This window comes from Schistocerca nitens, chromosome 4 (genome assembly GCF_023898315.1).
Source record: "Schistocerca nitens isolate TAMUIC-IGC-003100 chromosome 4, iqSchNite1.1, whole genome shotgun sequence".
NCBI classification, from domain to species: Eukaryota; Metazoa; Arthropoda; class Insecta; order Orthoptera; family Acrididae; genus Schistocerca; species Schistocerca nitens.
Window position 1 is genome coordinate 301,137,187 of NC_064617.1, and position 27,924 is coordinate 301,165,110.

The following is a 27,924-nucleotide window of genomic DNA, read 5'->3' on the forward strand; positions in this document are numbered from 1 at the left end:
ACGCAACATGCATTCTGCCATCAATTCAGCAAGAAGCCGCTTCTGCGCAAACAGATTTATGACTGGCATACAAAATTCTTGTAAGTTGGTTGCATATGCAAAGAGAGGAGCTCTGGTCAGCCACTCATGTCTGATGAAAATGTTGAGTGTATCTGAGATGCATTCACACAGAGTCCTCAGAAGGCCACAAGACAGGCAGGCCAGGAGCTTCAACTTCCTCAGACAACAGTGTGTTGTGTTCTGAAACAACACCTGCATATGACTCCTTGATAGTTGCAGTTACTGCAGCAATTGCATCCATGACCATAACAGAAGATACAAATTATCCATTTCAATTCTGAAGGAAATAGCAGAAGACACTTTTTTCAGACGACCTATGTTTTTGGACAAATCAGCATTTCATTTATCATGTAAAGTAAACCTACATATTGTAAGTATATGGGCGTCACCAAATCCTGGCATTGTCATCGAGACTCTCAGAAATTGAATGCGTTTTCTGCCATTTCTGTTCACAAAGTTTATAGACTTTTCGTTTTGGGGAGAAAACTGACAGGAATGTCGTACCTGGATAGGCTACAAAATTGGTTGTTTCCTCAATGTCACAAAGATACCAGTGATTTCATTTTTTGCATGATAATGCAGTGCCTCACTTTCACCTTGAGGTGGGGCATTATCTTAACAACACCATCCCACAACATTGGACTGAAAGAGGTAAACAACAAAATCTTGTTCATTGCTTTTGCCATGCCAGGTCACCAGACTTCACACCTCGTGATTTTGTTCTGTTGGGGTAAATAAAAGACAGTCTTTGTCCCACCTATAGCAGCTACTCTTCAAGTGCTGAAACATCAAATTGTTGAAGCTGTTGATTCAATAAACTGGTACCTGTTGATTTGGGTGTGGAACGAAATGGAGTACATGTTTTGAGTGCATGGTATTAGTGTCTGTGCAAACACAAAACTCTAAGCCTTCCTCTATCCAGTGACATGTGTAATGTGTTTCTGTCTTTCATTGTTTTGAATCACCCTGTCTGTAGAAAAGTGTAGTGAAACGCAGGAAGACTTCAGAGAATCTATGTTTAGTGCAGGAGTTGGCAGTTGACCATCAACATAAACAAATGTAATGTATTGTGCATAAAAGACCCATTATTGTAAGATTATAAGATTGCAGAACAATCATTGGCAGCATTCCCATTCATTAAAAATCTAGGAGTATATGTAGAGAGCTAGTTAAAGTACAAAGGAAGATCCTTGTTTTACCAATATTTGAATATTGCATGGTGTACGTACAGAGGACTGAAGTGGAATGACCACATATAAAACTAATTACAGGTAAGGCAGATCCACACAGATTCCTCAGGATGTTAGTCCATCTGCAAAGGAGGTAGCTTACAAACCCTTGTTTGACCAACACTTGAATATTGCTCATCAGTCTGGGATCTGTAGTTTCATTACAGGTTCATTTAATAAGAGCAAAAGTGTCAGGAGGATGCTCAGCCTCCTGCAGTGGGAGACGTTACAAGTGAGGCATTCTGCATCATGGTGAGGTTTACTATTAAAATTCCAAGAGTGTACTTTCCTAGAAAAGTCAGCTAATATATTGATCCCTGTTGCAAGTATCTCGCAAAAGTCCAAGAAAGAAAAATAAAGAGATTTTAGCCCACAGGGGGCAGTGGTACACAAAGCACCATCCATCACACACCATAAAGTGGTTTGCGGAGTACAAATGTAGGGATAGAAATCTTAACCATCCATAGACAGTGATAAAACCACCCAAATTATATGAATGTCCCAAGACACATAAGGAATGGATGTTACTGTGGTTAGTAATAAGCACTAACAAGTTATCTTATTTGTTGTTTATTGTAAAGTATGATTTTTAATGGCTTTTCTCCCCCAACTAAAATACAGAATTCTTCAAAAATAATCATCTGATTTTACTAGATTATACTTTCTACATGAATGAAGATAGAATGAGGGAAACCAAACTTCTGCCTAGGCTAACAATTTTTCATTTTCGAAAGAACCATCTGATATTACAAGGATATATGTTTTACATGCATGCTCATGAAACGGTGGGGAACTTTTCACAATAAGGTTTAGGGTCGAAATTTTTGTTAACCTTTGATGTACGTTCAATGTGCCCTGCAACAGATGCACAACAAACATCCAAATGATTGTCAATCATGTCCCCCAATTTTGTGAACATGGAGTGAGGTCAGGCACCCTCGGAGCTCACTGGTACAGTGTGAGATCCATACACCTCTTATGTTGTAGTAGGTGCAGCACTGTACTCTTGTGTTATTGCTGTCTTGACTCAGCACACACTGGGTAATGTGTAAGCAAACTATCTGCACCAGCAATGTCCCTACCACCAATAACATGAACCATCAACTTACAACTGGCAGAAAGATAAACATGTAGTTTCAATGAACACATTAAAAATTTAGTCCAAGTTTATATCTTCATTGTGAATAAAAATAGTCTCTCACGTGTTCAGATGAATCTTTGTGAAGCACACTACATAATGTATTTCTCTGCATTTGCTTCTTTCAGCACTGTATACTTTGTGCTTTGTTTTCTAACTTACGTAAACCTATATAACTTATGGTTTCATAATTTCTGTAAAACAGGACTTTTAATGCAATATGAATTTCCTTCCATAGGCATTTTATTACTTTTTTGAATAAAAGATAATTGTTTGAGGGCAAATGTAAAGAATGGAATTGGTGAAATAGCAGTTTGAAACTCATGGTCATACCACTTCAGAACTGCAGTTCAAGGTTATAAATTAGTAATGCACTAATGTGTAGTGACAAAAATTGTTCCTTGGCAATGTGAACAGTTTTATTTTTTATTTTTAGCAGATATTGTATCATTAAATTGACACAAAAACAGAAAATTTTACCAAAGCTTTTGCATCTGTTCATATGGCAGTGCCATTGAGTTTTAAATGTTTCTGTCCTCAATGTTCCGTTGGAACTTGGTGGAATGCTGCGAAACTGAATAGACTGTCCTACAAGGTCATTATCACATTCGTGCGTAACTCTCGAGACCGTGACTATCCTTCAGTCATCAGCACATCATCTCACTGATTTTCTCAGGCAGTCAAAATAGAAAAACTTTCAGTTTAAAATGTGTTCTACTTTATTGGATGTTGCTCCGCAGAACTGAAGGAATGGCATGTGCTGATTGTCTTTGTTTCCCCTTTCATGTTACATTTTATTATGTGTTCATAACTGTCTTTCAATTTATGCATTTGTCATTAATACTGCTCATGAAACTATTGATTCCAGTGCACCCACATTGTAAGTGACAAAACACAGTTCAGTGAAATTAATGGTCTCAGACAAGTTATCTGGATGGAAAAAAGGATCCCTTGTAAAGTTTTTAGCTGTAAGATAGAGATAAAGTTATTGTATTTTAACAACAACAGGCACAAAAAATAAATATCACAATTTAAAGGCACTAGGCCCTTTTCTGCTGCACTCTTTGAATATGTGATCCCATTTGGATTTATTTTAAAGCATTTCCCAAAAATGAGAAAAGAAAATTACCTGAAATAAACAATACACAAGCACACTTAAAATATTAAAAATCATAGTAACTTTTGCTCTACATTTCTAGTACAAGTGTCTGCCCCCCCCCCCCCCCCACACACACACACACATTCTTTTGATCATGAATGGACCTCTATACCACAAATACAAGGGGGTAAACAAAATTTTGGTGATCACGTCGAAGTTGACCTGTGACCATGAAACTTCATGATCGTATCAGTTCTTTATGACATATTCACTCTTCAGTGCTACACATTGATGACTGATGTATGACTTGGAGGAGACCTTGATTTTTAGGAATCTGCATATGCCTGTTCAGGGAATATTCATCTCAAAAATTAACTCATCATTCTGGAAATACCTGCCACACAATGGTTTCTTCAGTCAAAGAAAGAAGAAGAAGACATCACCGAGCACTTCAGGAGAATATGGGGGGATGAGGCAAAATTTGATAGCTGAAAGAAGGAGCATGTTTGTTTTTTCTGTCGAATGGGCTGAGGTCTTGTAGTGGGGCAACACCATCCTTGGACAGTTTCCCATCACACTTTGTCCCCGTGGCCTTTTGTAAACTCAGGACATTTTGGTAGGATACTCGTATGATGGTTTGTCAGCTATGAATATAATCGATTAGTGTTATACCATGGCAGGGCCAAAAATACTCAGTGTCAACTTGCCCAGTGATGGTTGGGAGTTCACCTTTTTCAGTGGTGGTGAATCCACATTTCCACATCTTACTCTGCACCTTTCTCTCAGGTCATAGTGAAACACCCAGCACAATGGTGATTAGGTTGTTAAAGAAGTCATCTGGATCAGACTGACCGAACTACTGCTTCAGTCTTCCTTTTTTTACCTCAAGTCTGCAAGCTTTTCGAATGGTTATGAGTAGTTATGAAACCAGGCAGGCAGCAGTCTTTGTTGTGTTCAAAAAGTTGTGTACTTGTTGAAAACTGATGCATGAATGGTCCGACATTTTGTTCTGAAAAAAAATTCCTGGATTTCCCAGTTAAAATTACATGTTCTCCCATGTGAAAATACATTTTTCCATGTTAAGTGACAGTTTACTTTTCCTTGAAACTGTAATACTTATCAATCCATTGCATTGTTATGGTTTTATACACTGGCATAGAATTTCCCGGCACTTTACAAAACAAAACTTAGGGGAAAAAAAACATGTTTTTGGAAGATCTGTGAGGTGCAGCAACATGTATGCTGCATATTTTCGTACTAAGGAAGTATAAATTCGAATTTCACCAAACACCACATGTTACTTTCGGAAGCATTAAAATCGTGATTACAATGTGCTTCTGTAAGCCAGTCATAGCTCATTTCACTTGATCTTGCCAGCCGATGATGGCGGATATTCAGAGCCCAGGTCACTTGATGTAGTCAGCCAAATGCAACTTCACTGTTAAGTAGCACGTCCACACAATTGGGAAAATTTAATGGTTTAACATAACATAGTTTTGCTACAAGAAAAACAAAGCTTTCACATATAATATTGGCGTTGAAGATTAACAAGATGCAACAGAATCTAAGCTTTCACATATAATGTTGATCTTTTTTGTGCTGTTACACTTTAAGATACATCACACAAATGTACCAGTAACATTTTTAATAACAACATAAATGATTAATATCTTGCTTGAAATTCTTCTAATGGTCATCCTAAAATAATAATTGATTTTGAGAGAAACGCTGTGTGATTTAAGAAATTCATCGTACAATTTTGCGAAAAGGAAATTTTTGTTTTTAAAGTAACAAACTTTTCAAACCACCATGCACAATATTTTCACACGACCTTTTAGAAATAGGTTCCTTTTAGCAGTTGTCAGAGTGCCAGATAACAGACGTCACTGCGCTTTTGCAGCTATGATGACGCAGGAAGCCCGTATGTTCGTACGTGTAAAACATTAAAAGATCTCGCATATCATAAAAGAAACAAGACATCAGAGGATTATCGGAATTTCGTGAACCATACTAAAATGTGTAGTTCGGCTACTAAAATGTGTAGTTCGGCTTAAAGTGAACATTCGTGTGTCCAGATTTGGATGTAAATTTTCTTGGAGTTACCAGTACTGATTGTCACATGTTTGGTTCTTTATTATGGCATAATGTCATACATGCTAGAAAATGAAACGTGCACTTGAAATGCAGCGAACAGTTGAAACTAGCCGATAGTGTGGAATTAAGTACTTTGTTTCAAATAAACGGACTGCCCTCAGCGGAAAAAATTAATAACAGCCAAGTTTCTTTAGCAAACCGACAAAAGTAGCTCCATTGTTCAGCAAGGCGATAATGCTTAACTGTCAGAAAGGTGGAAATAAAATCTGAAACTAATAACTTATTTTAGCCATCCGTAATTATGTGAATATTTTTTAATTCACTTGATGGCTCCCGGTTACAGAAATCAGTTTTGTTTTCATTTGACATGACAGCAATAAACGAAGAGGAAACAGCAAAGTCACTAAAGGTATACACAGGCCATGTGGAGACTATCCACCTCACCACAACAACTCAGACTGCTCTGTATATCAGTCCAGGATCTACGATATTTCCGAATCACGGCAATACTAGGTAATGACGCCCACCTCCCTCCTGCATTTGAGGTAGGATGCCAAATATTAAATTGACTTTTCAAAAAATGTTCATTCTGTAGCGCACATCATTCTGAAGAGTCTCATACATAACACATATGTCTTCGAGGAAATCAAAGCCATGTTATTTGGTCGTAAGTGTGCCAAAGTGTAGTGCCACGCCTCTTCACACAGCATATACTATCCCACATTACTGTATTTCGCCCTGTGGAATCCAGCCGTGTATATTTTGTAATGGATGCCATCAAAATATATTCAAGACAGTGGAAATTAAAATGTCCTGCCGTGCTTCTCCTGCTCCCATGAAAAAAACCTCACAATTAATACTGGTTGGGATTATTTATAAACGGGATAACAAGAAATCTTCAGAAAATTTGCACTCTTTATTGCCTATTAGCTAATAATGTTCTCTTTTGTGTGACATAAAATTAAATGTAGGTTACATAAAAGCAGTAAAGAAAAGAGACAAGCAAGGCAGTACACATTTCTTGAATCCTTAAGTCCTAGCTTTTTTTCCCCCCCCCCCCCCCCCCTCCCTCTCTGCTTGCTACGGCTTGACATGACGTGCTTTCCTTTCTGCAAAAGAATCTATTGCCTCACCAAAGTTTGTCAAATGTTACGCTACATGAAAAAAACGAAATCTCATTGTCTAATACTGAAAAAGCTGTTAATACAAATAGTACCCAAGACTGACGTGGTTTCTTGAGCTGATTACGTATATTTTGTCATTGCAGCAATTGCAATACATAACAAATAAACGAGACTGTTTTGGAACAAATGGTCATATAATTCACGAAGTAGCAATATCCAATGCCAAGGCCAACTACAAGCAATACACTTTATGTCAGGAAATAGTTTCTCATTTCATTCATAGGCTGCAGCGTCTCAAGCACGAGATCGAAAATTAGTGGTACGAAATTTTTATATAAATTTGGAATCGGCGTATTCTTCCATAATTTTTGTGGTCCCAGTTTCTTCTCCTCCCTTGTTCTAACAAACAATATTGTCATCACTAATTCTGTAACTATTCCTGCCAGTGTCAAAACTTATTCTCCAGTTAACTTCACTAATCCTGCCACAATCACTGGTTTAGCTTTTCCACGTTTCTTCTCCGGTTAGGCATTATTACATGTTCATACAACGCATTTTCCGCGCTACTCCCAAAATAGATCTTACGCGCCTGCTAGCCGGGACTGTACAACTGGCCATTACTAGGGTAGTGGTCTGGTCAAAATTTCATTTTCTTGGATGCACCAAGAAGATAACATGTAATCTTACTTACCTGTTATTCATTTATTTCAATTTTGGTAGTCCAAATCTATGGATTTCGCTAGTAATTATAAAAACACTGATCATTCGCAAACCCAGTCAAACATATAAACAAACAGCGATTGGCATTCGTACCTTCGGCTTTATTCCGCTCAGCTCGTATAGCCCCATCCCCTTTTGCTGCTGGAAAGTTTATTTCTAGATGTGACGGGAATTACCTGGCAGAGACATCATGTACACTATGCATGCATTCAAAAATCAACTCAGAATGTGTTCAAAAATGTTCAAAAAGCGACACGGATGCGTTTCAAAATCATATGAATAATCGATAGACCAAAGTGCGCTGCTTCCTAGGTATTTTGTAAAAAAAGGTTTTTTTTTTCCTCAAGAATATGAATTTGCCGCCACCGTCCCCCTCCCCCCCCTCCCTCTCACCCTCCCTCCCTTGAACTTGCTGCCCGGGGCAGATACCCCCATTTGTCCCTGCCGCCTAGATCCGGGCCTGTTGCGCATGTGTGAATCAGGAAGTTTGGGCGCACCAGTATAATCTTTCTGGGTAGCGTCTGGCTGCTTGCTGCTGCTGCCAGCCACACTTCTGTTGCCAGAAGTGGGAGAAGGTACTACTCATAAGCGACTCAACTGCGCATGCGCATGAGCCCGCTCGCAACTGCTCAAATGAATCTATAGCCTAGTTTACACGACGACATTGGGTTCTGCCACTTGCGTGGAATGAGTTGCACGCAAATGGTTTCATATTTGACATTAGACACGGCGAAACCAGTATATACTCCAGTTTCGTGGCTTCCTAAGTCGTGTCTGAAATGAAAGTTTTGGCACGAGTTGTGATGAAGTTAAAGCTTGTTGAGTGGAATCGCTACATAAGAAAAAAAATAAGAAATGTGTTTCGATCTGTGATTTGATGAAGAAAAGACGTCCGCTCGGTTGCTCAGCATCCTTGCTGAAATAAATTGTAATGGCCAGCTGGGGTGGCTGAGCGGTTCTAGGCGCTACAGTCTGGAACTGCCCGACCGCTGGTTTGAATCCTGCCTCGGGCATGGATGTGTGTGATGTCCTTAGGTTGGTTAGGTTTAAGTAGTTTTAAGTTCTAGGGGACTGTTGACCTTAGAAGGTCTAGGTCTAGGTTGCAGGCAATTGCGCTACCGGCCACTGTGCATGTGCCGCCGGGCGCTTGCGCAACTCGTTGGTGAAACTAAACAGTTTTGGCATGTTCTAACTTTGGTTGCACTAGTTGCATGGGTTTTGAGGTTGTGTGTGTTAGTAGAGTGTAGACAAACTGAAATAAGAAGTGGGGAATGGAGAATAATGTTCGATTTTTGGATATCTATACTTCTCATAGGTGTTTGTGGGATTTCAGTGACGCTGATTACAAAAATAAGCAACATATTGCTGCTCCTGAGACCTTCACATGCGATCAGAACATAGATAGTTTGACAATATCTGAGCTGCATGGCAATTTATTGAATTAGGAGCACATATACAAGTGAATTAAGAAAAATACAAGCAAATATAATTCTAACTGTAGAAATGCTCTTGTCTACAAGACTAAAATCCCATCGTTTGAGTTGGCTGACTTTTTTTTATGGGAATATTGTTGACAGGAGGGAAGGGGCTACACAAATCAAGAAGCTACATTCTTTATTCAATATGCATCTATTTAAAACATCGCACAGTGCTCCCCATTCACATATGTTTGAATTTTGAAATATTGCCACTGTACAGATCTATCTTCAAGAGAGTAGTTTGCAAACCATTCTTTTCTTAATGCAGCCTGCTTCGAATAAGTACTGCCGTTAATGTTAATAATCATTGGTGTTAATGAAAAAGTGTCAGCACCAACTAAAACCGCATCTTACAGCATGCCGGGTGTTCTTGATTGTAATAAATGCAATGTGATATATAATTTCAGTCCTGGTGACAGTGCTTCGTGCATTACAGTATCTTTATTCCTTATCACATAATTAACTCTATTTAGAAGAAACGTTAACAATTCTCGTGACATTCTAAGATAATTAAAAAAAACTTCTTGGGTCTTCCATTACAAGTTATTTCAGCAAGGGTGCTGAGCAACTGAGCTGACATCTTTTCTTCATTGAGTCACGAATCGAAACACGTTTCTTATTTTTTTCTTATGCAGCAATTCCATGCAACAAGCTTTAACTTGCAACTCATGAGATGTGCAGCTGCAAAAACTTTCATTTCAGACACGACTCAGGAACTCCAAAATGATGAAACTGAAGTATATACTGGTTTTGCCGTGTCTACAGTCAAATAGGAAACCATTTGCGTGCTACTCATTCCACGCAATGAGTGGCGCAACCCAATGTCTGCTTGTAAACTAGGCTTAATATGAACAGTGGTGACGTCACGTTCATCAGAGGCAATTTGTTGTCCTGAAGCACTGCATAGTCTTCCTAAAGCCTGTGACACATTTTGCTGCTGGCAGGCGCTTGTAAGAACACTATGTTTTCTTATTGTATACAGTGCATTTCCTTTGCAACTTAGTTTTATTACTACAGTAATATACAGTGTTAGAATATTGTTTCTTACCAGTCAAAATTACAAAAATCAAACTAAAACAATGAAAAATTTCTGGGTTTTCCCCGGGTCATATACACCCTGTTATTGTAGCTTTGTTCCCCTTCCTCCTCTGATAGCTCTTTAGAGTACTGTGGCATGGTGATTTCTAAATATAATAGGACTGCAGACATGTATCTGTGAACAAAAAATTCATTATGTAACTTTTTTTTCCCAGTGATGATAAGAAACATTATGAATATCCCTTGTACATTGATTTTCCATACTCAATTTGATGAATCGATTCAATATTTTTATGAGACTTTGGTGTTGTTACTGGAGAATTGAATCTTCTTGTGATAAAGTTTAACATGCTGCTGTAATAGCAACATTCACAATGCGTGCTTCCATGCATGATAATTTTTTAAAATTATTTTGATGACTGTTTTATGCAGACAGCATACAAGCTGTGTTTGTTCCCAGCAAAATGTAACCTATAAAATGAATCACAAAAACAAGTGTGTTCTTTAAGTTAGTATTAATCCTTGTTGCAGTAAATTGCAGAAAGTGCTGGAAAACTCAGCACATCAACAAATCATTTATCTTTCTTCAATCTGTTCCTTCTGCTGTGTGATTTAGGTGTTATCACTGTCTGAAATGCAAATAATTTAGGTAGTAAAGGTAACATATCATCAAATAGTACAGACGGGTTTAGTGTTGAAACGAAAGACACTTAAACTAGGGTGAGAACTTGGCTATCTTTTGGACAAATCCTCTTCAGAGAGCATGGACACTGTACATACTAGCCCATCCACACACACCTAACCTGTGCAGTTACATTGTGACAGTACTGCAGAATGACTCAAGATTCCATTAGTACTTTATATTACAATATTTAGTGTCTGAAACGTATCGCGCGTGGTAAAAGCTTTTGCAGAACTTCAAAACAAAATTAAAATTTTTCACTGAACCTGACAACTGAGGGTGACAGGGAAAGGAAATGCTAACATTAAATTTGGTAGGGATTACTTTGATCACACTATCTGTTGTGGTGTTTTCAACACAAGTACTTCCACATGTATTGCTGTCTGCTACATAATGTGTTTTTGTCTTACAGAAGTTACATTGTTTTTTTAATTTAACCAAACATGTAATACATGACATCTCAAAATATGCCCTTATGGGTTAGCAGTTTCTTCTGATGATCTTTGATATGCCATTATAAACAATAATTCATCCAAATGTGAGCTGCTCTTAGAATGTAGTTAAAGTTGTGAATTGTTTGATAAAAACTAACTTCAGCTGTTAATGCCCCTGAAATGATTATTTTGTCAGACTATTTGGCAGGGTGTTGTTTTGTTTGATAGATTTGCAAACCCACGCCATGTTTGAGAGAGATTTGGACTGACGGCCTATTTGACAAGGTGGCGAACATTGTTTCTGTTGATGTTGTGCCAAGCATTTTTAGCAAGAAAATGGTTTTGTTAGAATTTTTCTTTCTTTACCGTGAGTTTCCACAATTGTGGAAAATGAAAGAGCACTGGCAATTACCGAAAAAGTAGAGGTGTTGCATCTTTCCCAGCCGTTACGTTACGCAGAAAGATACCAAAAAGACAATCAATATTATATGCACAACATACGAGCAAGAGTGCAATAAAATAAAAACAGAGCTCTCCAGTTCTTCCAAAAATGATGTAGCTGTCCCATATCCCTATACCACTCCCATTCACAAAACCTTGCCACAGGAGTCTTATCCCTGCGGAAGTCCCAGTTGCAAGACTTGCTCAGTCCTTGCACTCACCATATCCTACTCCAGTCCTGTCATGGGCTTATCCTATACCATCAGATGCAGCACCACCTGTCAAGCGAGCTGTCTCATATACCAGCTGTACTGCAATCACTGCACAACATTTTATGTGGGCATGACCACTGATCAGCTGTCCACCAGAGTGAATGGCCACCGTCAAACTGTGGTCGAGAACAAAATTGTCCAACTAGGGGCACAACATTATGCTGAGCATGACATGCTCGAGTTCAATGGCTGTTTTATAACCTGTGCCATCTGGGTCATTCCCTCCACTGTCAGCTTTTCTGATAGGGAGTTATCCTTGCAGCACATCCTTCACTCCCACAAACCTAGCCTCAGCCTCTGCTAACCCAATGTCTCCACACTCTCTCTACTCAACAGTTTCCTATTCCTCTGTACTGTCACCTCACACCATCTTCATCATGCACTACATGTCACTGCATCCAGCACCTGTGTGTCACATGCCTAGCCTCTGCATCTGCCACCCCTCTCTCGCCCATTCCTATGCTGTATACCTGACTGTTCCTGCTTCTTGCTCTTTCTCCCTCTACCCACCCCACCCAACCCAACACAACCTCAACTACCAACTATGTATTTGCATGTGTGGGCGTGTGCGCATAAAATTTTTACTTTTGTGGGTGCCTATCAATGACACAATAACTCTGCTGTTTGGTGACTGGTCTCCTTATTAACTATTTAAAATCCTGTGTTGTGGAATTTTAATGAACTTCCATTAGAGGAATCCAGTGAAGACAGCAGATTTTTTTACATAACTGTCACTTCGTTTTCAGTGTGAGTGTGAAGTAATTCTAACAAGTTTTTAATAGTTTGACTGTTCCTTTGGAGAAAGTTGATGTAATCATCAGGTTCTGAGTGTAATATTTCCTTCATCAGATTTTCATGAGTATATTTATCTCTCAGTTTCAACCACTTCCTGAACCAGCATTTTGTTTTCTTTTACTTCTTTATAGTCCACCTCTGTAGCATAGCAGTAGCGTTACCGCCTACCATGCAGGGGGCCCGGTTTCAATTCCCAGCAGGAGACTGGTGTTGTGTGTCCATCATCAAATCACAAGTCGCCGATGTGGCGTCACCTGAAAAGGACTTGCAATGTGGCGGCCGAACTCCCTCGAATGGGGTCTCCCGGCCAACAATGCCATACGATCATTTCCATTTTTTACTTCTTTATACACATTGCTTAAATTAATGTGACAAATGCCTTACCTGAATTGGTATCTGTTCCCACTAATAGTGTCGGAATACTTCCTAATGTGTGCAGCATGACAGCTACTTCAAAAGTGAAGTTACATTTAACAATATGGTTTGACAAACCTGTAGGGAAAAAAAGAGCAAATTTTACAAGCAAGTTTGATCATTATCATGGCCTTTCAGCAACATCTTTCTTGACAGACAAAAATGGTTTTCATTTAATGTTAAAATATAACTCCCCTGTCCCCCCTCCCCCTGACTTGGTTGACTGTTTTACAGATTAGAAGGAGACAATGGCTTATATTCTCAAATAGGAACATGTTTTGTAAAGTACTGTGGCCTTTAGTTAACAAGTAATATAAGTGAAATATTCATACATGATTACCCTTTTCAGGGTGTGAAGTCCTTGGAATTAAAAAGTTCCATGCCAAAATTGGTCTGGACAATGTTAAAAGCATATCAATGTTCTCCAAGATGGGATTTAATAAAGTAAGTAACAAAACTGAAAATTCTACAGAGTAATCTTCTGCTTCTGCCGATGATGTAATGGACACTTTTTTTTATAAAGCTGCTTGGTTTCAGGTTAGTGAAAGTAACATCTTTCAAGAAGTTACCATGGAAAGGATAGTTGACAATGGCTGGAAGACCTGGCTCCTGGAACAAACACAAGGCTCAGAACAAGTGAAAGATTAGTATCTATCTTTGTCCCAAGAGTTGCATGTGGATAGTGACTGAAAACATGTTAAAACTGCAGTGTTGTCTCAAAATTGTTGATTTACAATATTTGTTGCTTTTACAATTAAGAAATGGGAAGTACAGGTGAGAGTTACTTTTGCATCACTGAAAGACAAACTTTTTTAAAATATTTTATTGTATACTGTATAAGATAACAAAAGTATTTTAATGTAAACTATATATAGTATGTAATAGAAATAAATGACAAAAATATATTTCATGATTTGTTCAGCTCTTAGAGGAATGTGGACAACACTCATGACACAGAGTAATATATACTTTTCACAAAAAATACTTGTTACACATACAAACAGTACTAATTTTTTCCAGACTTTTTTAAAAAATACAAGGGCTTCTGAAATTAAAATTATGACTTATGTACAAGGTAACTGCAAAAAATTCATTTAAAAACAAAATATAGTCCTGGTGGTTTACAAGAGCACAATAATATATGTTAAATCCACTCTTTCAGAATAGCACATATACAAACTGATAGGCCTTTGTTGCATTTCATTGCATCTCCTCTCTCTCTCTCTCTCTCTCTCTCTCTCTCTCTCTCTCACACACACACACACACACACACAGAGAGAGAGAGAGAGAGATATTCTTAATTAACACCTTAAACTCAACAGCCACATTAAAATTAATTAATTGTACAGTATCTGATATTTAGACCTACAAAATAGTATTATATTGCACCAAGATATTCTTTTAATGTCAAAAATCTCTATTTATGATACACTGGCAAGAACTGGGGTAACTATTCTTTTTCTAGGGCTACTCATTACAACAGCAAAAAATGAAATAATAGTTGTTCTTGGAAATGTCTGGAGAGGAACCAAGAATCCTGATCCACTAACTTTTTTACTCATAAGTAATTGAAACTGACACATAACAAATTAAAATGGTGTGATTTTTATAGGCACTGAACATTACAGCAAGAATCTTCATTGGTAGAAGTGTCACTAATGTCAATATTTCACAGGTACAATGATACTTAGTTCTACAACAGTACATAAAAAGCAAATATAATTAATAACAGCAAAAAATAATGTAATGAACTGCACACTAAATTTGAAACATGGTACTTGTGTACTTGGTTTTAGTGTCCAACCATCTCTGAAGAAGTCAATGAATTTAACTCATATGTTGCATTATTGAATAGATAGTAAGCATCTACTTTATAATTCAAGTGTAAGACAATGTTATAAGGAACATTATCTTCGTCTGTAATAAATTTTACATATGTAGCTGGTATACATGTATTTATAGCACAAACTTAAGCCCAAGGTTAAAGGATTCTTAAGAGATGATGTATTCTTCTCCACAATGAGAATGATTCAAGCTTATGGAAGGAAAAGCCAATGGAAAATCCAGGATAGAATATTGTCAATGAAGAACTTGTATGTTCACGCTGTTTTTTTTTCCCCCACTGCACTAACTGGGAGATACAGCTTTGCAGTATTGAATGAAGATACTTATCATTCATGCCAACCTGTCTTTCATTGACACCTTTTTTTCTTTCTAAAAAGATGTACAGGACAAAATCCTGCTTGAGACATTTTTGTACTGTTGGACTGCAAGGAAATGCAATGTGGCATCTAAGTTTGCAAATTTTGGTTCACCCTGCATAACAGATACATAACCACTCAAGCCCATCACTTCATCCAAAAATGTGAATCTTGGCCAAAACTGAACATTGTAACACAGTCATTAACTGGCTTTGCAGCTCTGGACAACTGGTACCTTTTATGATCTGATGTTTCAGGTTCACAGGCATAAACCCACAGACTTCAACATATGTTGTTAACCATGTCAAATCCAATAAAGGCATCAACAGTAATGAAGTACAAAGTTGCTCTGGGTGCATTTACTTGAATTCAAAACAGCAACAATATTGTGGGATTCACAGCAATGTATCAAATTTATTCGTAAGTTTTGAAAATGAATGTTTGCTAAATATTTTATGAATTGAATATTCTGTTAACAGTAACACATTTATGATATCGGTTTCTGTTATTATGAATGTTGCACACATGACTTTTGATATAATGGAAAAATGCAGACTGAAAATGCAACCAAAGTAAATCTGGAGGCATAAATCCAAGACCTAAGTTTCACTGAAGACATAACAATATTTTATTGTTATTTAGTTACAAATATAATGTGAAAATGAACTACAACATTGTTTGAAGCGTAGAATCATGGATGATTTTACTTCCAAATAAGGCAAAGAGAGAGCAATGTTGACTGAAGTACACAAGTACTTCTATTGCGGAAAATTGGCATCTAAAACAGGAATTGGAAAATGAGGAATGCCCAAATACTATTGTAGCACAGTTAATGAGTCAGACTCAGTTATCATCTGAAATATGTATGCAGCCGCATCACGTCTTGAGTAATGGTTGGACAGATAAGCAAACCCAGCTTGAGGAAAAAAAGGGGCCTGACACCCCCCGCTCCCCCCCCCCCCCCCCCTCTCTCTCTCTCTCTCTCTCTCTCTCTCTCTCTCTCTCTCTCTCTCTCTCTCTCACACACACACACACACACACACACACACACACACAGAGAGAGAGAGAGAGAGAGAGAGAGAGAGAGAGAGAGAGAGAGAGAGAGAGAGAGAGATATACACAAATCCTCCCTACAATAAATATAAAATTGTCAGTTGTTTAAGGTATAAAAAGTGTACAGTTAGCAACTAAAACTGACCAAATTTTCATCTCCAAGACTCGAGAGATGTGTTACTTTAAAAACAACAGTATTTTGTTTCCTACATGAATATAAACTGTTTCAACAACCTTTTGCATAGGTACTAAAGTTTGACTTCCTAAAAAATCTTCATTTATTTCTACAAAGTGGCAGTGAAAATGGCATAAAACATAAATCTAATAAGAAGTGTATCTGTGACTGTGCCAAATGATCTTTTAAAAATTATTTCAAGCAAAAACATTTCAAGGCACCTAAAAGTGTGACCACTGCTTATTAATACTATATATTCTGAATACCATCACTCATCAGGTAAAATCCTTATACTGCAATTATATCACAATTTTCTCTGTTAAAGAATCGAACAGAATACTTATTGCCTAAGAGTGACATCATATTGCAGCAGTACATTCAATTAAAATTATGTAATTAAAAACACTGTATAATTTTATGAGATGGTGGTTTTCTGTTATACTATTGTCATGACAGGCCTCACTGTCCATCAGCTGATGTACTGTGATGGCTCAGAGGAGTGTCTCGTCCTGGTGTTGACTTTGGTGAATTGTGTGATTCTGGCCTTGATCTGCACAAACAAAGCAACAAACGAATGTTGTGAGAAATCCAAGTTGCCAGAAGCGTGCATATGAGAATAACATTTTATTACCACAGAAATTAATGGTTCTGTTTACTATCATGCAAAATACCTTTTAAGTTTACATGCAGTATAATCTGCTTAAAGCAGGAAAAACTGAGTAAGAGAATGAAAACAGCTATGACAATGTGCATGGCATAGCATAAAACATCACCCTATCCATTCTTATTACAGGTTCTCTTAAATCATAAGATGGTCAGAAACAACTTAAATGGTTGGGAAAGGGCTGTTAAATGGTCTCAGCCATCAAGTTGCATCTTACAAGTATACTACAGACATACTCCAGAACAAAAGAAAATGTTTGCTAAATGGTCATCACTTAAAAATTAATGTGCACACGTTCATCTTCAAGAAGATTCTGTAGCAACATTACATACTGTAACAACATGAATAAACAATTTGCTGTGGCTGCAGTGATATGTAATTTTGGGATTATATTTGCACTATACGCATCAGTCAATTATGGAGGAGTGGTTGTCATTCACCATTTCTGTATATTGTTTCCAACCTGGAATTTTCTTCATTACAGCAAATATCTGATTTTGCATATTACACAAACAAGTAATCAGGAAAAACCTATGTGATCGGTCTCAAGAAAGCTAGTGCAGACTGCTCTGGGAGTGGGTTAGTGAAGTTAGAGATGGAGAATGACAAGGCATCAAGTTGAGAATAATAAAATACCACTATTTAATATTGTAACTCAAGGATGCATAATTGTCTGATTAGCATGCAGCACAGCAGTTTCAGTGATGATTGGTTTTCGCAATGTATTTTTGACTATACTGATTGACCGTGAATACAGTAGTGCACTGAGTATACAATGAAACAGATCAAGTTCACAGGCAGGACAGTGTGTGAATGTGTAGGTATGTTAATTATAGATATTCTATTAAAAAATATGATCAAAAATGATACGTTAAAAGACCGTGAAGGTTTCAGTGGCTCTTTTACATTAAGTTTTTATTAAGAATATGAAATATTAGTAGCCAAACCACATATATTAATTTAGCAAGCTGGCTGTGTGCATCATCCGAGACAAACTGTAGCAAAAAGTAAATTCATCAGAGCTTTTGGTAGAACACATCAGCACAATAAATACTACTTTTTCATACTTATATTATGATGAATAGAAGCATTAATATATTCATTATGTTGAAAATAAGTTTAATGAATGTAACTGGAAATAACATAGAGGCAAACGAAGCAGGTAAAACGTAATACAGGGGCTAAAAAATGAGAATTATAAAGAGTAAAAAGTAAGAAAGCAGGAATGGCTAGAAGAGAAACCCAAATGTAGATGCTATCTACAGGAAAACTGAAAAGAAGTTTGGAGAAAGGAGAAGCACCCTTATGAAAACAACAACCTCCAACGGCAAGCTATTGCTACACAAAAGGAGCAGGAGGAGGAGGCAAAAAGTTGGAAGCATAGCTGCCAACCATGAGAAGTGGCTGTCAGTAATTGCATGGCAAATATAGAAGTGGGTTTGTGGGCTCTCCCTTTTTTTGGGGGGGTGGGGAGGTTGGTGCTGCTGCTTAGAGTCTAATGTCCCATTGACATTGAGGTTCTTTAGAGACGGAGCCCAAGCTCAGATTGTGTCAAGGATGGGACAGGAAATTGGCTGTGCCCTTTCATTTGCCTGGAGCGATTTAATTGGAAAATTTTTAAAGTAAGAATTCTGTTTTGAGCCTTTAAACACTGTACTTCAGACACTTTTGGCTCTAAATAAAAATGATTTTCCAGTGAGTAAAGCAACTGTAAATGAAAAAAAATCAGGTTAAATGGGAACAGCTAAAACTCATTATAGTAAATGTAAAGGTGCTTTAGAAACATTTCTGTAATTTACAAATACCGCAAAATCAATACATGTATATCTCTCAAAATTATTAATTAAAAAGAAAGTAAAACATGCAAACAAAATCATCAATTTACATCATGAGGTGAGAGGCACATCTTCAGTGTTTTATATAAAAATATTTAGAAGTCTTTCTCAACCACTGTCTCTTCTTGCTGGACCTGCTACTTGTATAATACAGACTCCTCAATGGTGACTGACTATACTCTTCTCCTGACTGATAATCTTGTAGTAATCTTCACAGCCTGAATATGATCCTGTGTAAAATTATTTTGGTAACATGCCCTTCCTGAAGATAAATGGTTCATTTACTGATGATCAAAGCACTCAAGGTTCCCGTATTCATACTAGATCGAAATTCAGTACTGTTTTTCCTAACAGTACTAAAAACTCTCTCACAGGCAGCATTACTACAAGCAATAATCAGTAGCACAAGCATAAGCCTGCACAGTGATTGATGCTTTTCAATGCCTGATGCATCACACATAGCAGATATTTTGTACGAAGTACTATCAGTTCTCTCTTCTTTCACTATTCCAAACTCATCAAACTGGTATCTTGAAAACTCCAATTATAATGTGTTTTTTTCACAATCACTCAGGACATCAGGAATACCTCATTCACTTTCACAACTGACAATAAAGATTTTCTTGTCGTAGATCAAATATCTATAACTTCTATCATCATGTAGTGGAAATTTTTCTTTGACAGAATACGTGAGTTGTTGAAATATCTTCTGACAGCTTCATAAAATTTTGTAACAACAGATTTTTCAAGCTTGCTGTGACGAATGTAGCTTCTAGTGTCTACACCAATAACAATATCTTCATCCCCTTTGTGATATTTATTTTTTGAAATTTCAATTCCAGCAAACTACGAGATGCAGGTACAAAGCTCACAATCAAATCTGTAAATAAGTTATTTAGGATGCTATGAAGTCTGTGATTTATTGACTCTTCTTTCTGAAGGAATACTTTTACTTTGGTAAATAACAAAACAGTATTACACAAGAAAAGGAGATACAGCTTAGTTACTGGATCATTTAGAACAGGGCACACACTAGATAAGTGAACACTGTTTACGTTTTGTTACGCTTTCTCACTTTGAAATTTTACAACAGGTTCCCACTGTTCAGTTATTCTTTCTATTAACTGGAGCAGAGAGAGGCATCTTGTACAAACATACATAAGTACTATATGGGTTTTGTGCCATACATATTTTGACAAAGTTTAAAAGCAGACTTTCTTTTTGAACTCTTCTGGAGAAAGTAGAAAATGTCCAGTACCAGTTCTTCAGTATCATAATGTTTTCACACTTTCTCATCCAGCTAAATGAAGTAGATGGCAGGAACAAGACTGAATTCTTGTGTGTGGTGGAGCTTTCATATGTTACACTACTGTACTTGCATTATCACATGCAACTGAAATGCACTTTTATCTAGGGAATTCCTTTTCTTGGCAGTTCGCCACACAAGATATTAAAAATTTCTTTGTTAATATTTGAACTTGATTCCAGTAAGGAATAGTGTTGTGGTGCACACCTTTTCCTGCTTAATATCAAAGTAAGTAATGCCAGCTAGATATAGTTTCACATCTTTAATGTCTGTGCTACCATCAGTTGCAAGAGAAAAGGGGTTTTCTTTTAAGTATTCTGTTACATTGTACTGTTTTCCAAATGACAAAGAATTTATAACCTCTGTTGTTTTAGTTCTTCCACAAATGTATTTTTTTAGCAATCTGAGACTCAAGAAACATTTTTTTGAACAACTGTGAAGTATAATCTTCACAAGAAACTGGCAGGTCATGTTCAACATTAAATGAACTTAAAAAGCATTTCCACATTGACGACAGAGTCTTCCTCATCATGTTTTATTCCAAATGATAACAATGGCCCATTTGAAGACTTCAGGTTTGTTAGGTCTACACATACTTAGACATAACATGACGACAGCAATCATCAAGACCAGCATGCTTTATAGACATGTGTCATGAACACACTGTACAAAACACATGTTGGTCTGATTTATCTGATTTTACCAAACATGGCCATTCTTCACTATACTGTTTCCAAAATTTCTGTCCAGTTTTCCACTTTTCCACTTTTCCATTTTTTCATTATGCTGCCATCTACTGTTCCACACTTTGGTGTTTCCGCACATGCGCTCTATACAGAAATACCATAATCACTGGAAATACCGTCCGAAATTCAAAGGGGCATGCACACGTTAACGCCACCTGGTACGCATGCGTAGATTCACAGGTGGTTACAACTTTGCACGCGGATGATATGTCTACCAATTTTCTTAGTTCCACCATTAGATGGCTGTCACACTAGACTTGTATGTCTCTGCAATGAAATCATTACAATCTATAAAACATTTTAGTTGCATATGACTAGCAGAAAGCAAACAGTATCTTTTCCAATTCTTTTCAGAACATGAAATCAATAATGTTCATTTTCAAAATTTTTTAGTGTACCAGTCCGTAACTCTGCAATGAAGGTGGTAAATTGATAATAATTATGGACAATCCGTAATAGTTGGCAGCTATGTGGATGGAATGCACAGGAGTTCTCTACGAGAGATAATCTTGAAGGCAGTATTATAAAAAGGGTACAGGAAGCAAATGACGATGAGATGGGAAGTATGATGCTGTGTGAAGAATTTGACTGAGCACTGAAATTATTCTACAAGAAGTAGTACTATGAAGGCTTACAGAGCTGGTGTAAACTTCAATTAAAACCTTTGGGCCGATTGGCTGTGGCAGATGAATAAAACTATTTACTGAGTTTTGTTCTCATCTGTAGGATACATCTTCATAGATGCTAGGCTTATCTCAGAAGATGTCTCCCACACATGAGGATAAAATGTCAGCAAATAGTTTTATACACTGACCACACCCTTTCAGCTCATAAGTAGAAACTGAAGTCCCATCAGAAGGTTCAAAAATGGCCAATCAGAATTACAATCTGTAAAATTACTATAAACAAATACTTCCTTACAGATTAACACTGTGTGCAAGACTGGGATTCAAACCAGGATTATTTGCTTTTGCTAGCAAGTGCTCACAGACTGAGCTATCCAAAAATTACTCACGACCTACCCTTACTTCTTTATTTCCACCAGTACATATCCTACCTTCCAAACTTCACAAAGGTTATCCTGCAAACCTCGTGGGAATAGCACTTCTGGAAGAAAGACTATTGCCGAGATATGGTTTAGCCACAGCCAAGGTGTTTGTTTCCAGAATGAAATTTCACTCTGCAGCAGAGTGTACGCTGATTTGAAACATACTGGCAGACTAAAACTGTGTGCCGGACTAGGTGTCAAACCTGGTACATTTTCCATTGCTGGTCAAGTGTTATGCTGACTAAGCTATTGAAGCATGACTCAAAACCTGCCCTCACGGATTTACTTCTGCCATTACCTCATCTTCTGCAATCCAAACTTCGTGGAAGTTCTTCTGCATATCTTGTGGGGCTAGCACTCATGGAAGAAAGGATATTGCTCAGCAAGGTGGCGCAGTGGCTAGCACAGTGGACTCACATTTGGGATGACAACTGTTCAAACCTGCATCCGGCCATCCAGATTTAGGTTTTCCATAATTTCTCTAAATCACTCCTAAAGAATGCTGGGATGGTTTCTTTCAAAAGGCACACCCAATTTCCTTCACCATCCCTGACACAATCTGAGTTTGTGCTCTTTTCCTAATGACCTTGACGTTGACAGGACATTAAACTCAATATTCCTTCCTTCTTCTTCCTTTAGAAAGGTTACTGTGGAGATTTGGCTTAGTGGTGAGGTTCGGCGGTGAGTCATGCTCAGATAGTTCAGTCGATAGAGCATCTTCCTGCAAAACACAAAAATTCCCACTCTCGGGTTCCATTCTGGCACAGTTTAAATCTGCCAATTGCTGCACACTCCACTGCAGAGTGAAATTTCATTCTGGTACCATGTAAAAAGTCTGAGAGGCAAATATGACACAGAAACAAAATTTCCTTTTAAATTTTTCTATAATTTCGTAGTCTCTTTCTTTGCCTTGAAAACTTATGGAGATATGCATATACATTCTGAAGAACATAATGCCTCTTTTCCTCTTTTTTTTTTTTTTTTTTTTTTTTTTTTTTTTTTTTTTTTTTTTTTTTGTAAATAATTCATTTTAATTTTCCACGAATTTAATGCCTGTCTCAGTCGGAACATTTACAACTGGCAGTTTATTAACTAGATGTAGAGACCTGACAAAATCTTTAATTTCCATTGCATCATAAAGCATCTGTCGTCAAGTGGATGACGTTCAAACCAAATTGGGCAAAAAAGACTTTATTAGAAATAAAGTGTTCAATATCATTATCACTAATTTCAAGAATTTAATTATTTCTGCTTCATGGTGTTAATATTTTTGTTTCGTAGTTCCACATCACAATGCAATGCCTTGAGCACTTTCATTTTTCATTCAGAAGCCTAATTAGAATCAATGATGACCAAGGTGGCAGGCAGCATACTTGGGAGATATTACTACTGACAACTTGATATTTATAAAGTACTAGCTGTCCCGGGCCAAACATGGCTGTGGCTCAGTCGGGTTAAATGGGAAATTGCTAAATATTTGTGGGAAGTGGATGTACATTCTAATCTTTGTCTCCCTCCATGTCCCTGTCCACATCATACTCCCCCTCTCCATCAACCCCCCCCCCCCCCAATCTCTCTCTGACATTCAGACTTGTTTGCTGTTATTGCAAATTCTGATTCTACTACATATTACATCAATATTAAAAATATGTAGCCTATACGTGTCCTAACATTTATTACAGTAATGTGTAAAAATTTGAAGTAAATCAATTTAGTACTTTTTGAGATTTTACATATATACTAAAAAAAGTATATAGCCTAAGTCTATCTGAACGTTCATTTGTGTAAAATTTCAAGGAAATCTGTTAAGAATGTTTTGAGATTTTTGGCAACAGTGTTTCCCCATTATTCATAACAAATGTACATTTATATGTTACATATATTAAAATATGTAGCCTATGTCTGTCCAAATGAACATTAAAGTATTATGTAAAAATCTGAAGTAAATTGCTCAAGAACTTTCCATGATTTTTGGTATTAATATTTCCCCTTCATACATTACATAGGTTAAAAATTATAATGTAAATGGATAGATAAAAGATCTGCACACCAAGTGGCAGCAGGGCAACACACACACACACACACACACACACACACACACACACACACACACGGATTTAACTTTTACAAGCTTTTGGAGCCAGTGGCTCTTCTTCTAGCAGAAGAGTTGAAGGGCAAGGAAGGGGCTTCAAGGAAAAGGACTGAGAAGTTTTAGGGAAAGGCGTACCATTTAGAAAAGTCACATAGAACACCAGGTAAGGGGAGACTTACTGAATGAGATGAGAAGGTAACACTGATTGTTGGGGACTGCACCAGCCAAGGTTTCAAATTTGAAACCTGAGAGCTTAAAGGTGGAAGACGGGTAATATACAAGACAGAATCACTACTAAAACATCATGCATGAGTTAAGAGTGAAAAGGTAAGCGCACTGTATGTATCTGAGGTGGGAGCGGGGATGGCTAAAAAATAAAGTCAGAAAATGAAATATGTAGAAAACTAAAATTACGTGAAGAAAGGAGTAGTTACTGTGAGTAAATGGTGAGACACAAGGAATTAGCATAAATTAAGGCCAGGCGAGAATCTAGGACATGTTGTAGTGCTAGTTCCCACCTGCAGAGTTCTGAGAACCTGGTGTGCGGAGGAAGAATCTAGATGGCGTATGCGGTGAAACAGGCGCTGAGGTCATGTCTGTCATGATGTACAGCATATTCTGCTACAGGATATTGTGTGTTGCTTGTATACACCCTCTGCCTATGCCCTTTCATTCTGACTGATAACTGGGTGGCAATCATGCGGATGTAAACAGACGAACAGTGTTAACATAACAGCTGGTATGTGATGAGTCATTTCACAGGTGGCTCTCTCTTCATTAGTATATGTTTTGCCAATTACAGGGCTAGAATAGGTGGTGGTAGTAGGAGGGTGCATAGGGCAAGTTCTACAGTGAGGACGGTCAAAGGATAGGGAGATGGGTGCAGAAGGAGCATAGGGTATGAAAGGATATTGCGGAGACTGTGAGGGCAATGAAAAGCTATTGTAGGTGTGGTGGGCAATACCTCAGACAGCTCGGATCTCATTTTGGGGCATGATTTTAAGAAGTCATGGTCTTGTAGAAATAGCTCATTGATATATTCAAGACCAGGGGATCAGCAGTACCAGGATTGGATGTGATGGCCCGGGAAATCTGCTTTTGAACTAGGCTGTTGTGATAATTATGTTCAGTGAAGGCTGAAGTGGGGGTGTTGGTGTATTGCTTTAGAGAGTCTGCATCCAAACAAATAAGTTTGCCTCGAATGCCGGGACTGTATGGGAGGGAACGATTCCCTCCCATACAGTCCCGGCATTCGAGGCAAACTGATTTCCAAATCTCGTCTGGTGTGGTCCCCAACAATTGGTCTTACCTTCTCATCCCATCTGGTAAGTCTCCCCTGACCTGGTATTCTGGGTGACTTTTCTAAACAGTACCCCTTTCCCTAAGACTTTCCAGTCCTTTTTCTTGCCCTTCAACTCTTCTGCCAAAAGGAGCCACGCTCCAAAAGCTTGTAAAAGTTAAATCCTTTCGTGTGTGTTCCCCTGCTGCTGCATGGTGAGTATATTTTTGTATCTATCCATTTACATTATATTATCGATAATTGGTTATTTTTGTTGTTATTTAAATTAAAAATTTCTTTATAAAACACACACTTATTTGAATACAGCCTTGCAGTCAGTCAGTCAATTGATTACTTTTGGAGTTTTGTGACCTCAAACATACACAGGCTGAATTTCTATATATAAAGACTGAAAAATATAAATGTAATTCTTTGGCTTCAGAAAGGAGATATGATAACGCTTTGACACAAATTGGTGAGGAAAATACAAATATCACAATCTGCATTATCTTCTTGTGATCATAGATCAAATTCATCACAGTACGTAAATATTTTCGAGCAATAAAGTGCTTCCACATTGTACGATCAACAGTCCCCAGGAAACTGAAAGCGGTACCACAATGTGGCACTTCGACAGGAAAGATCCTACTTGATATTGAAACTTCAGTATAATCCTGTTTAGATACGTGTTCTCTCAAACTGTCTCGAATAAAACTGAGGATTCTGTGCTAAATTCCAGAACAGAATTTAATAGCATTGATTACAGATCAAGTGCTTTGCATTTTTGTCCCCCAAGATTGGGATAACTGACCTGTGTTTCTAAAGTACATCTTTTTCCTCAAAAACACTTTGTATATCTGATGCCTGGAGATAACATACAGAGTATTTTTCAAAAATGTTTTCACTCAAAATATACTTACCTCTAAAAGTGCTTGTATTTGGGACTTTTGTCTAAAAACTAATGTTTTAAATAGGACTGAAAACACCTTGCAGCAAGAGGTTTATAAACATTGTTTGCCTATAAAATAGGTATTATGAGTATATGAGTACATAATGTTTTGAACTGTTGATTTCACAATCACTCCACTCTAGCCTCTTCACAGTTGCCTCTGCCTCTAGTTCACACACTCTGAAAGCTAGGTATTGAGTACCTTCATTTTCCTTTCATGCAATTAATGACTTCTATTCAGCAGTTTATTTCTGAGTAATACTTGAGCAATATTAACAAACTGAAGAAGAAGACAATGTACTTGCTATCACTGCTACCTTTCCTCAAAAGTTAAAAGCTACTGGGGTGGTCCAGGTTGGGTTGTAAAAAGAAATGTCAGGACTCATCTCACTCTGCCCTCTCTTGGGTTCACTGACCTGTCACCTAAACTGACCTATGAGATCTGTGAAATGAGAATGCATTTATTTAAGGAAAGTGATGTAAACAACCTATTTACATTAGGCAATGAATTAATATATCACACAATAATATTTTGTGAACTTTGTGGTTTGATTTCTTTTGCTGGATTGTTGCGAAGGGTAAAATATTCAACAGTAAAGTATTCAGCTTAAGTCAGTAACCAAGTTGGGAAACCATTTATTGGTGAGAGGAAGTGAAATATGTGTGTGATGAGTTAGATGCTGATAGCCAGTGTTTGACCAGATAACTAGAAGCGGACACTGGAGCATCATGAGGCTAGCAGTAAGATAAGCAACTTGAGCCTTCAACAGCACAGGCACCAGTGTTGACAAGTATACCACAGAAAAGCACAGCAGACGTCATGCAGCAAACACATGACGATTGCAATCGACACAATCATCATGGAACACTCCAGAAGGGTGGTCCAGCATGCAATGGCTCCTTATAAATAGGCCAACCACTGCCTGGAAGGGAGACCCATTACAATATGTTAGGGATAATAAGAACTGCTGACTGCTGCAGAAAGAATGACTTTGTATGGTCACAAAGCATAGATGTAAACGGCACAGAAATGAAGTTATTAATTGATAGCGGCACTCACGTAAACCTCACAAACATGTGAAATGGGACCCCAGAAAGGCAGTAACAATAAAGAGTATTGCAAACCAAGCAATCTGAACAGAAGGGCAAGTGTCAGTAAGGCTGCAAACTAGAACGGGGACCAAATGTGTCATACAATTAAAGGCTGTGGATGCTCGAATTGATTTACCTTTTGACAGATTATGGGGGAAAGAGTTCCTGGAAAAGAACAAGGTCGTGTTGGATTATGCAAGCAGAGAAATGTGGGTACAGGGCGAATCAATTGAACTGAGAGAAGCTACGGAAGACGCAACTATCAGTCAAATCATGGTACAAAATAATAGAAACCAAGAGGCAGAATGAGAGAGTTGTGCGTTAGCAACAAAATATGGTAGTACTGGCCACATAATAACCATGGTGAAACCGAAGTAGTTATCAGGTCACTGGAAGAAAAGATTTTAAAAGTTTGAGTGTCGAGTAGGCTAGGCACCGAAGTGGTTATTTCGAGACAGGAGATTAA

The 27,924-nt window shown here is 37.7% G+C and overlaps 2 protein-coding genes across 10 annotated transcripts in view; one reads left to right on the forward strand and one right to left on the reverse strand.

Annotated features, from left to right (window-relative positions):
• Positions 1 to 27,924, forward strand: part of LOC126251491 (alpha/beta-tubulin-N-acetyltransferase 9) — a 108,059-nt gene that overhangs the window by 70,384 nt on the left and 9,751 nt on the right. For 6 of the 9 annotated variants that reach the window (XM_049951952.1, XM_049951954.1, XM_049951956.1 and 3 more), the window contains 2 exons: positions 13,368 to 13,462; positions 13,556 to 13,923. In XM_049951952.1, the coding sequence (XP_049807909.1) occupies positions 13,368 to 13,462; positions 13,556 to 13,666 (206 nt within the window). In that variant the 3' untranslated portion in view covers positions 13,667 to 13,923. Of the gene's footprint in view, positions 1 to 13,367; positions 13,463 to 13,541; positions 13,924 to 15,476; positions 15,640 to 27,924 lie in introns of those variants that run through there. The other 3 variants (XR_007545739.1, XR_007545740.1, XM_049951953.1) reach the window with 3 other exon arrangements.
• The window catches only part of LOC126251490 (arf-GAP with dual PH domain-containing protein 1-like), a 144,242-nt gene continuing 132,525 nt past the window's right edge, over positions 16,208 to 27,924 (reverse strand). The window contains exon 8 of the mRNA XM_049951951.1: positions 16,208 to 16,997. Coding sequence (XP_049807908.1) covers positions 16,907 to 16,997 — 91 coding nt within the window. The 3' untranslated portion in view covers positions 16,208 to 16,906. The remainder of the gene's footprint in view (positions 16,998 to 27,924) is intronic.